This window comes from Anomalospiza imberbis, chromosome 20 (assembly GCF_031753505.1).
Source record: "Anomalospiza imberbis isolate Cuckoo-Finch-1a 21T00152 chromosome 20, ASM3175350v1, whole genome shotgun sequence".
NCBI classification, from domain to species: Eukaryota; Metazoa; Chordata; class Aves; order Passeriformes; family Viduidae; genus Anomalospiza; species Anomalospiza imberbis.
Window position 1 is genome coordinate 7,363,340 of NC_089700.1, and position 12,090 is coordinate 7,375,429.

The 12,090-nt window shown below is 43.5% G+C and overlaps 2 protein-coding genes across 2 annotated transcripts in view; one reads left to right on the forward strand and one right to left on the reverse strand.

Moving 5' to 3' along the window:
- Window positions 1-5,867, reverse strand: part of SSH2 (slingshot protein phosphatase 2) — a 90,533-nt gene extending 84,666 nt beyond the window's left edge. The window contains exon 1 of the mRNA XM_068210504.1: window positions 5,609-5,867. Coding sequence (XP_068066605.1) covers window positions 5,609-5,671 — 63 coding nt within the window. The 5' untranslated portion in view covers window positions 5,672-5,867. The remainder of the gene's footprint in view (window positions 1-5,608) is intronic.
- EFCAB5 (EF-hand calcium binding domain 5) overlaps window positions 5,533-12,090 on the forward strand; it is a 35,984-nt gene continuing 29,426 nt past the window's right edge. Inside the window, exons 1-3 of the mRNA XM_068210517.1 lie at window positions 5,533-5,639; window positions 6,583-6,617; window positions 9,251-9,542. The gene's annotated coding sequence lies outside the window, so the exon portion shown is untranslated. The remainder of the gene's footprint in view (window positions 5,640-6,582; window positions 6,618-9,250; window positions 9,543-12,090) is intronic.

Below are 12,090 nucleotides of genomic sequence, written 5' to 3' on the forward strand. Positions count from 1 at the left end.
TGCGTCTCACCATGGAAGCAACAAGCTGTTAAACGGCGTGACTCATCTCACAGCAACGTTTTCTGCCTTCCGAGAGGAGAGCAGCCTGCAATGAGCAACGCTGATAAGATGCATATTCAGAGGAATTCTATTTGGGCAAAAAGCTATTGACACATTCAAACCTCTATATACAGAAGCCTGCCCAAATGCTGACTAAAACACATGAACACACACACTGCAACATTGCAGTATTGTGGTAAGACATTTTGCAGATGGTTGGGTTGACAGTAATTTCATCAATTTATATGGCCCAACTCAAATGCAAAAATGGCTCATAATTTTTTACTCCTTTAAACAGAGCACTCCAGAGGAACAGCTTCCAGCCAAAAGGTAAGAAACAGCGTGTGCCTTGCTTAAATCACTGACTATTTCCAATAGGTATCACCTCTTTCTCCTCCTGCTTCCAAGGTTCTCCTTCTATGCAAAAGATATGAGCTTCATTGTCACTACCTAATAATCAAATTAAAAGGACACTCAGGCAAATCAATGGCACAGAGTGGAGATAACTTTAATTCAGAGGCTGAACTAAACAACTGGAACACCTGGAGCAGGCAGCTGACCAGCCTAAGTGCTCTTGATTGGCAGGGCCAGTTCACATGAAGGCAGCACTGGTCACAAACCAGCAGCTCCATTTGTATTTCTCGCTAATGGCATCAGCAAGAGTCAGACATGAAGATTGCAAAGAGCCCCCTGGCTTCAGCTGGTCCTGGGAGGATGTGGCTTCTTGTGACTGAAGAATGAAACCTTGAGCTGCAGGCTGTGATCAGGGCGCAGCTACACTAAGCTAAGCTGCCCAAAGGCTATTTCCTTTTTTTTTTTTTTTCCATTTCCCAAGACAGAAGAGTTGCAGCTTTAGATATTTCAGGATTTTTTCCAGTAACTGGAAATCCTCAGGCATTACTCCTGCATAAAGGCAGCTCTCTTACACTAAAATATTTCCAGCAGACTGCTTTGTGGATGGCAGTCTCTGCTCAAAATAGCATTTTCCACTTAAATAAACAAGTCATTGCTCCCAGAATGACTGTAGATGCTATTGTACCCTGCCCTTTTCAACTTATTTTCATTTCTTAAACAGCAAGAATCAATACTGGTCAGATAATGACTCATTACAGCATCAAAAGCTATTTGCATTTTCAAATTTACAAGCTCCTTTTCAAAACACAAGAATTTATGTGCCACTGGAACTCAAGAGGTGAAAACTGAAACCAAGCTATCATTGAGATATGCTACAAAAGGAGTTGGATCTCTTAAAAAAAGATGAAGATTTTTTTCATGCTCTCTGCAAGTTTTAAGAATGTTTCTCTGTGGTTTTCAGTGAGGCTCCAATTCCACTGTCATCATCCTCCTTCTCAGCTGCAAATACTGTTCTCACCTCTAAGGGGACATTGCATTTCATGCAGATCCTAGAGGAAACCTAGGTGTGTATACAAGAGGCAGCAGATACTGCAGAGGTCTCCTGTCACAGTTTAACCATCAAACTGCTTTAGGAACAGGAGAGGCTCATCACACATGACTGCATTTACACACACAAAAATTACCTGTTCTCCACCAGCCTGGTCTTGTCCAGATGGAGAGAAATCATCTTTTAACAACACAGCATCACACCCAGCAAGAGGTGGAGGCCTCCTGGTTCTCTCACAGGGCTTTCAGCAGAAGAAGTTTCAAAGAAGGGAAGTTACAGATCACCTCACTGAAACAGTTTTATCTCCCAAATGGTGACAGCTGGCACCAGAGGAAACAGGTACTTGTAGGGCACTACAAGGTTTGCCTAAAGCATGAATCAGTTCATTCTTCTGGGCCACTGCCTCCAAAAACTTCAGTTTTCAGAATGAGCTCTGGCTATAGCTGAAAGACATCAGCTGGAGAAAACCAAGAAACAATAGATGATCTTTACTGATCAGAACATCTTTAAATATTAGGCATGCCTAACTTTACTAAATATTTCATAAGAAGCTTCTGATCACCCAGCTACATTATAGTTCCCTCCAAAAAATCAACTCTCCATAACCTTATCCATGCAGCAGCAATCAAGATCCTAATTTATTTATTTTAAAAAAGGAAAACAGAAAAGTAAGTTCTATGTGAGATAGAGTGGACTTATCAATGATTAAGTAAACTTGCAATTACCACATTGTTTAACAGCAATTACAGAACCAGGGGTAGAGAAATGTTATATTTAGTTTCCCCATAAAGAAGTGGGGAAAATATTTCCTGTACATTCTACCAGCAAGGAGCTTCCAAGCACAACATGACAGACACTCCCAAACACATTTCTAGGATTCTCCTTCCTGCTCAAGCTGTTCTCCTGGGACTAAGGAGGGGAAGTCCAATGGTTTAGGTTTTAATTTGCTTTAGAATATTTTTTTCCCAAACTGTGCATTTTAGAACAATATATACCCAGCGTATGCTCTCTTTTTGGGTCAGTCGGTCCCTTCCAATAAAAGCATATTGTCTCCCTCAGGGTAGGGAAGACAAGTGAACTGTGAGAGCAGCCAGGGCCAGATTGCCTGCCCAGCTTCTTCACTTCTCAGGGAAAAGATGTAACAAACAAAAGGAAAGTAGCATTTTCCAGAAATTAAAGATACAATTTTTTTGTAACTGTGCATCAAAAATACTTTAAAAGGCCAAGAATCAATAGATTATTTCCAATACAGGTTTTCTTAGCAGCCAAGAACTGCACTGAACAATACAACAGCATTAACATCAAGGACCTCATGGCATCTTTGTATTTTACTGCAGCACGGTCCTGTCCTGTCTGCCACCACTGTTCTGCTAACACGGCACATCAGAAGACAACTGTTCTGCTGTAAGGATTGAAGACTGCAGTCTTATTTCTCAAGAGTGACTGCATAACCAAAGGCCAAAACAAACAGTAAAGTCTGGACAGACAATTAAAGGAATTTTACAAGTCATCAAGCAACCAGAGGGCTGTAAATGTATAATCAACACTTTGCATGAACTGCCCTGAAATGAATGCTCATGAGATGCTCTGTGGCAATGAGAACAAGATAAAAACCTATAAATAAAAGCTGTCCAATTTCAGAGTGATTCAGATCAGCTATTCCCCTGAACCAATTATAAGAGCCAATTATAACAGTTTATAGGGCACACTTAATGCAAAAAATCCAGTTTGAGGACACTAATTTCACCCTTTCTCCTTGTCTGAGAAGTTTATAGCTGAAGCAAAAAGACATCAAGTAATTTAAAAAGAGAATCCATTTCTGTCCTCAAAAATCTTAGTGACCTGGAAAGAGAATTAGACATAGCCATATGCTTGCACACTTCTCCCTTGCCCACAAGTTGAAGAAGCTAAGTTCCAGCAGTTACCAGATAATCTTTGCTCAGAAACAGCAAAGACAGACCCTATTCTACGGATAAAATTATTGAGCAAAATGAGCTTTCATTTAAAGAGGTAACCTGGAGACAGTCAGAGGAAGCTATCATCAGTTTACTACAGATTGCTTGAAACAATTCAACTTAAAACTGAAAGAGTCAAGTCCTCCTGCTGCAGCTGACACAAATGCAGGAGAATGGCAAGCGTGGCAGGCTTAAGACCAAAGCCTTCCTAAGGAGCAAAAATGTATCTGCCCTGCTCACAAACCCTCAGCAGCTGAGGAAGGAGAAACATCTGAAATGACAAAGTTCTGATTAAGAAACAAGAAGTTTGTGGCAAAGGAGGAACACACACGAGCTCTAACAGAAGGAGGGAGGAAACAACCCACCCCAGATATCTAAGAGGCTAAAAGGGCAGCCCAAACCTGAAGTGTGGTTAGGAAGTTGCAACAGGAAATGCAGAAGTGTTCAAACAACAGCAATTAAGATCATGATGAAAATCAAGTTCACTTTAAACTGCAAGAGAAGTCTGAGAAAGTAGAAGTAATTACGAAGCCCAAAACCAGGCCAGGAATATGCCACACACTTATTTCTGGTACAGAATACACCTCCATATCACGTCATGGGAGAAAGAAAATATAGACACATAAACCCAAGGCTGCATCCTCTGGATTTATCAGGCTCCACAGGGAGTTGTTTTTATATTTAACAACTAAGTAGTATCCAAATATCAGCATGATTTCAATTTAATTTAATTGGTTGGGAAACAGCCTGGCTGTTGCAGATGGAAAAGCTTTAGAGAATACAACTAACTGTTCATATATATAAAATATTTAACAAAGAGAGGGTCTATGCATCCAAGTGGGAGAAAGAAGGAAGATGCAACCAAATGGGAGAAAGAAGGAAGACGCCAAGAGAGACCTTTTTATTCTCACTAGATGCATTCAATGCTATAAATGTATGGGAAAAGGAATAGTGGAAAGGGTAAAGAAGTCAGAGGGGGAAGAAATCTCTGAAGTAATGCAGCACATTAATATTTATAGCAGGTAAGTATAAGCGAAATTAATCTGTGTTGCTAAGTAAACATACCTTAGGAGAGACATGGGAATGAAAGAGGGGGAAAAAATAGGTAGAGTGTTCTGACAGCTAAAATGCCATTGGGGCAGGCAGGACCTGTCAAGCAGCTGATCTAGTTTCAGAAGAGGTTACCTAACACAACAAGAAATATTTTCAGAATAGTTGGCTTTTTCATTCTCCCCCACTGAGGATGGAAGCAACTGGGATTTCAACTATTCTCTTCCTCCAAACATTCGCAAATCAGGCATAACAGCAGTGTGATAATGCATGAGGTTTTTTAAGGATAAATGCTAACTTAGAACTAAGCGTACAGAAGTGAAAGCAAAGCTATTTTCATTCTCATCCTTGACTACATCAGAAACGGCACACGGCGGGTAGGTAGCAGCTTAAGGGGTTAACATGCGGGGGTTTATAATAGACAAGTACAAACAACAAACAAAACAACAGCCTGTCCCAAGTTTAAAGAGCACGGAAAGGCAGAAGCCTTCAGAACCGCCTGCCCAACCCAGGGCAGCGACGGGAACATCTGTCCTGCCGCACATCTCACTCAGGGATTTGGAATCTGGCCGTTCCGTGTCTCTCCTGGGCTTGACACAGCCCTGTGAAGATTACATGCACCGTTCTAAAAAAAGGGGGAGAAAACCGCCTTAGCTGCCCGCAAAGGCAGAGCCGGGCACTGGGGATACCCAGAGGGTGCTGTCAGATGAGATCAGCTGAGCACGGCCGGAGCCCCAACCATGTCAGGTCGCTTCCACACACGCTTCCCGCCTCTCCTACCGCATACAATGAACTCAGAATAAACCGGGCGGGTTTATGGAAACAGCCCCGCGCCGCCCCATCCTTCAGAGGGGCTGGGTATGACCGGGACCCTGCGATACCATGAGGGCCGGGAGGGAGCTGCCCTACCCCAGCCCGCGCCTGCTGAGGGGCACCGGGACCCCCGCCCGTCGCCTCGGCTGTCAGCAGGCCACAGCCCCGCGGTGTGCGAGCCCCGTTCCCGGGCACCGCGGGCCCGCATCGTCCCCGGCCCGGGGCCCGGACACCGGCAGCACCGGGGGGGGGGGTGAGGCGGCGGGGGTCCGGCGCATGCGCAGCGCCGCGCGCCGGACCCCAACGGCCGCCGAGCGCCGCGCTGCCCTCAGTGCCCGCCGGGACTCACCGAGGCGCAAGGGCTGGAAGTGGCGCTGGGGGTAGGCGAGCGCTGCACCGTGACCAGAGCCATCGAGGCGCGGCGGGGCCCCCCCGTCCGGCCGTCCGGCGGGGGCCTCACTCCATGGCGGGGACAGGGGAGGGGAGCAGAGCGGAGGTGGCGCGGCGGCGGCGGCGGCGGCCGCAGGGGGCGGCAGCGGCAGCGGCTCCGCGCGCGCCCGCGGCCTCTCGCCGACTGAGGCGCGGCGGGGCCGGGCCGGCCGGGCACAATGAGGCGCCAGCGCGCACGCGCCGGCTGTCAGCGCGCGCGCGGCGCCGCCCCCTGGCGGCCGCGCCGCGTTAACCCCCGCGGCGCCGGCGGCTCCTGAGAGGTGCCGGCACCCCCCAGTCCCGGTCCCTGAGGGGGCGGCGATGGCCTGGGGGCCTCCACATCCTCACCCCGGTCCGTGAGAGGGCTGAGGTGGGCTGGAGGGGCTCGACATCCTCTCCCCGGTCCCTGAGGGGGCCGCGATGGGCAGGAGGGTCTCGGCATCCCCACCCCGCCCCTGAGGCGCCTGTAGGGCCCCGGCATTCTCCCCGCGGTTGCTGAAGGGGTTTCGGCATCGCCCCTCGGGTTCCTCAGCCTCATAGGTGGCTTTTATTAATTTATGTCAGTAGGGCACCCTCAGTGTGCCTCCTGGCTGGTGGTGGTTTGTGGAATCCCATCCCACTGGGAGCCGTGATGGTGGGTATGGCAACCCCTGGTGAAAGTTGGCATTAATGGTCACATAACGGAGCTTTTCCTTGGATTAGGCAGCTATAGTAACTCCATAATGAAAGCAGCATATAACACCTCTTCATACATCAATGCACATGCCCAAACACCAAAAACCAAGTCTAGTGATTACATTTTAAGCATTCAGACATTCCCGGATGCAGAACTGTTGGGCGTTTGGGGGTCTGAAACAAAGGGTCAAGTGCTATTAGACTTCATTTGCTTTGCAGTTTCAGCCTGGTGCCACTGAATTCATGAGAAGGAGGTAATTTGGATCAAGAATCTACAAAATTCATGGGAAGGAGGTGACTAGGATCAAGAATTGTCTTGGGCATCAAATGACAACATTACATATGATAACCAGAAACAGTTCTAAACGTTAAACAGAGCAAACTCTGTCAGGAGTGTGCATCAACCCATTTAAGCACATGGCCGATGCTCCTTCGATCTGTTCCTCAGGCTGACAGCACTTTTTCCCTGTAAATTTAAGAACTGGAGAAGCCAAGTGGTCTCTCTTTAGGTTATTCCCCAGTTAAAATAATGATAAGTGAGGCTCCTGTAGCTGGGCTTGGCTGCAGTGGAGAAGTCAGGCTTGCTAATGGAGCATTTTGCCTCCTGGTGGACGGGTGAGGATGGAGGACAGGCTTCCTAAACTGGACTAGACTGACTTTAGAGTGGGCTGCACAGCAAGCCAGGGTCTTGAACGTGCAAATATAGAGCTGCTTTCAGGCCCATGGCTCATGTTCAGATATGTCTGCGTTGCTAGAGAGGATTGATAGAGGATTAAAGTTCCCAGAGTATTGTAGCACTTCCCTCACCTGAGACTGGTGTTTCATTCTGGATTTTGATCAAGTCATGGAGGGATTACTATCAAGAAATTATTATTTAAACCGGGTTCTAAAGTAGACTTTTGTGTAATTTTCATATACCCTGTAGATCTTACAAGTATTTGAACAGCAAACACTTAAAAAAAAAAACATTTACCACAGGTAAACAATGGAGTTGCTATCTACAGTTCAGTAAAAGTCCAACATATCAGTTATTAGCTACAACAACCACAAATTGTGACAGTTCTCCAGCCTCTAGGAAGGTGTAATTTGCATGTGCAATGTTTTTTTTTTTTTTTTTAGCAGCAGAATTTAAATGTGGAGGAGGAAGCTATAAGGCAGATGTATTGGGATTGAAAAGAGCAATTAGAGGGCAGGCTGTGGTCACAGCATCAGGGTTGGTACAAAAAACAGACTGGAAGCTTGTGGCCTTATTCTTTCCTGTGCTGGCAGCACTGTGGTCAGCACCTGCTGCTTCAGCCCAGGGTAGCATTTCAAAGAAGTGGAGCTGTACATGAGCTGGTTTTGTACACATTTCCAAAACTGACTATTTAATACACTGCAAACATTTCCCTGGCTAACACAACTTATTATTACTACATGTTAGGGCTTTTATTGCATAATCTTGGCATCAGCTGCAAAAGACAACAGAGAGCTCCCAAAATGTATCTTACAGAGAAAAACAAAAAAAAAAAATAGAAGAGGCAATTCCAGCAAAACATCTGTGATGACATATTCAGCTCATTATTTTGTCAACAGTGCAAGTATTTGGTGGCATAATAAAAGGATACACTTTGCTTAGCAAAAACATTAAGGGATAACCGCCAAGTTAGATAGGGAACAATTAAAGGTTTGCTTAACCCATGGGATTCCACTTCCAGAAAAATAAAAATAGAGCTGGTTTGATCCATCCTTCTAAGTTATAGTTGTATATTCTTGTTTGGGGGTTGAAAACAATTCACTTTTTTTTTTTTTAATTTTTAAATTTATGTTTCATTCTCCAGAAGTTTTGTAAGTTAATCATAATAGCAACAGAGTTCTGAATTGCAAAGGGGAAAAACCAAGCCCACCTGGGAGAAGAGATAACAGGAATTAATCATGTACAAACTGCTTTGAGGAAAAAGTGCACAATCCAGTTTAAAGCCTCATTTTAAATTACTCCTGAGCACTAATTTTCTGCTTCATTTTCTTAACATAATTGATGTTAGACTTCAACACATCTTGGAAATGCACTGCAATGAGTATATTTCCTTCTGATATGTTTCTCCAAATAAATAGCAAAGAAATGATAATTTATTACAGTGTACTTTTCACATGAAAGTTGACCTCCTCTATTTCAAGGTTTCTTACAGGCTGTCCCATGAATTGGAGACTAATAGAGGGCAGGGCACCTTGCAGCTGTTCCAATGACAAAAACCATAGATAAAGTCACAGTTCAGTTTTCCTGCAGGTAGGCAATCCAAAGATTTTGCCACTTCCAGTATAAAATACAAAGAAAGAAGCAGCATTAGATAAACCTCATTTCCTGGCAGAAATTGCCATAAGGTTCTCAGTTGGAAGTCCTGCCTAACCCTAGGGAATTGCTGAACAGGCACCTGATTTACATTCGTGTAAATGAGTGGAGAATGCCTGTTGTAGATGGGTTTGTCTTTTACCTTCTCCTTTCCCTGTCATATTATTCTTCAAAGAATATAGGAGAGATTATGAAAGGGGATAAATCAAATTCCTTTAGATTCAGGTTTAAAAGCAGTCTGACAAAATGGCACCGTGCTCTCCCCCCTCATTAATGTTTGTGTGCCTTTTCCTGCAAGGCTGCTTCAAAGCAACACAAGAAAGCAAGTATGAAAATGTTTAAATTGAGTTTGTAATTAATTTCTTTTTATGTCTGAGATCCTCACATCTGGTTAACACAGTCCTCCCTTCAGCTGGTAATGGACTTGAGACAGTTCTGAACTTTTTGAACCTTGAATCTGAAGGTAACCTGTCACTGGCATCTGCAGATTCTCTATTTGTGCCCATAATGTTCTCTGTTGCTATTCATAGTTCTTTCTTGATTTTATTTTATTTTCAGTCATGTGATGCAATGTTCTAAGTTCAGTACAGAAGAGTCTGTTGGGTTGTGCCAAAGCCAAAAGACAACCTACAGTAATTTTGAATGTAGAAAGACATAGCAACCTTTGGGATTATTGCTTAGCAACTGCAAACACACAGAGGAGTAAAACTCACAGCCCAGCTCCACTGCAGAAATCCCTAATTCACTTCAAGATTTTTAATGGTTGATGGGCATACATTAAATCCCTGTTGATTTGCAAAGCCATTTGAATGCAAGAGGAATAAGATCTATTTTGATACCTGCTCCAAAGGTAAGAAAAACAGTTCTTCAAAGCTTCAGAAAGCAAATGAGAAAATGTTTTTAAATTTTAGTTCTGTTGAAAAGATCATGTATGAAAAGGGTATTGGGCTTTTTGTGATGAGATAAATATGCTCTATGAAACACGAGGGAAAGGCAAAATTATTTCTGAGGAATAGAATGTCAAAGAGATTGAACTTTGTTTTTGAAAGGGCTTTTATAACTCAAACATCTAGAAAATATTTACCTAAACAAACTGTAGTTGTTCCTGGTTTTATCCCACCCATCAAAATTCTCAAACAGAATAACAATGAAACCATAAGAATATTGTTTATTAGCACATTTGGGTTTTCTACAGAAAACACTGAGATAATATTTTTGTACCTGCAGGGATTCCAGCAAGAATATTTTTCTTACAGAAAAGGAGCCAGGGAAGTGGCATCCTACTAAATAATGGAAAGCTTATCTTGCCTTCAGCTTGAACAAAGGCTTACAGGAAACTTTATATCACACTTCAAATTTCCTGGGTGTTTCTAGAGCTTGCCTCTGTGCTCCATGCTTGCTGTTATTTGGACTCCATTTGGGACTGCCATAGGCCCTGAGAGCTCCCAGTATAACTGTAAAATCATAGACTCATAGAATCATTAAGTTTGGAAAAGACCTCCAAGATCATTGAATCCAACATTTGATCAAACACCACATTGTCAATGTGACCATGGCACTGAGTGCCACGTCCGGTTGTTTCTTGAACACTTCCAGGGATGGTGGCTCCATCCCTTCCAATGCCTGACCACCCTTTCAGTGGAGAAATTCTTCCTTATGGGCCAAATTCTCAACTAATGAAAATCACTGACGGTTATGAGCCAGTGGAGTCTTATCCATTGTGTGTCTCTGTAATCCTTCACAAATCCCAAGTTTTGTGTCCTGATTGTAGCATTCCTTTGTTGTTTATTTTTTTTTGTTCTTCCATACCCTCTTAGTCTTCATCTGTACTGCACTAAAGCACTGGGCACAGTTCTTCACGCTCTGCTTCCATTCCTGGAGTTACGTGGATGCCATGGAATTGAGACAGAACAAGTCACACCGGTTGTTTCATGTTTTGTTTTGGTCAGAGACATAGAGATCCTTTATAAACATTTACTAATCCTCAAAACCATCCTAACAAAAGGTTGAGAACACTATAGAAAACATATTCATCATGTTTCAGAATCAGCCACCTCATAAAGCAGAGTGCAGTTGTCACTTTAACATTGCACAGAGACTGCAGAGGGTTTCATAAAGGATGTTAAAAAATAATATAAGTATTTGAAACTGCAAGAACAGTTTATTTTGGCATAACAAAACCAGCTGATTTGGAATGTGAGCAGAACATTTGGTTAACACCCTGCTTTGAACCAAGGAGTCTGGTTTTACAGCTTGTTGAAAGGAACTCACCTAAGCAGGGAACAATTCCACAGGGTGGACAGGTTTCCCTTTCTACCATTGTAAATCCAGACTCCTTTCCAGCTCATGTCCTTTGGTGGCAAAACCAACTACCAACCTAAAACCCTCTCTGTGGGTCAGGTAGGTAGCTTGAGCCATCCCATTCCCAGCAGGAATTCACCTTTGGAAAAAATTTACTAGAAGATGCCAACAAGCCCATTGAGAAAACAAACCTAGAAATTTAACGCTGTGACGCATGCCACCCATCCAGGCAGTATTTGTACTCCAACAGTGTTAATGAACCAGAAGGTCAACATATTCATAATTAAATTTGTGTGCCAGGAGGGCTGTAGATCACATCTATGTATTCCCTGGACGGCTGAACTGCTTCAGAACAGCTACAAATGCTTGAACAGGAAGAGCAATGCATATCAAAAGCAGTGCTATTGCTATGGATACTGAAAGGCCTCAGTGAAAAGCACTTTTAAATAAAAGCTTGAAGAGGGTAGAGTGGCAACAAGTTCAGAGTGGAGTTTTGTCTCTAATTTGGAACGGTGTTAGATTATTTTCTAATATCACCCTTCCTTTGCTGTTGTTTAACACTGAGCTGGGGGATTTCCAGCATGCTGCTGATTTTTCATGCTTTGAATCAAGTGGTAGCCAGTCTTCTGCTCCATTCTGAGTGTGTTAATAGCATTCCAGATGCAGACAGTTATGCATGGAGATATATAGGAACATTTTTCAAATTGTGCCTTGTGAGCAGCTCAGTTTCTTCCTGATATTTCACAGAATGAATATTTTAAGCAGTGAAGTTCTTTAAATTGTAAAGGGATTATTCTTTTACAGCGTGATCTACAACATAAAATGCTTGTGAGCAACTTAATCACAGAATTCATGGTATAGGTTTCTCCTTTCTGTAGTTCTGCTGACCCATGCACCTGTGGCCTTGTTACCTTAACAAAATGTCCAGAGCAAAAAATGGTTGCCACAGTTGAAATTAAGTATTTTGTGGGACAAGCTTCCTCACTGTTCTTCACAGCCTCAGAAAAGCTGAAGCAGAGGAAGCATGTAGAGGAATCTTGCTCTTGGGTATCTGAAATTTTCCATTACTTGCTTCCTTTGTCTCGTAGCCACTGGAT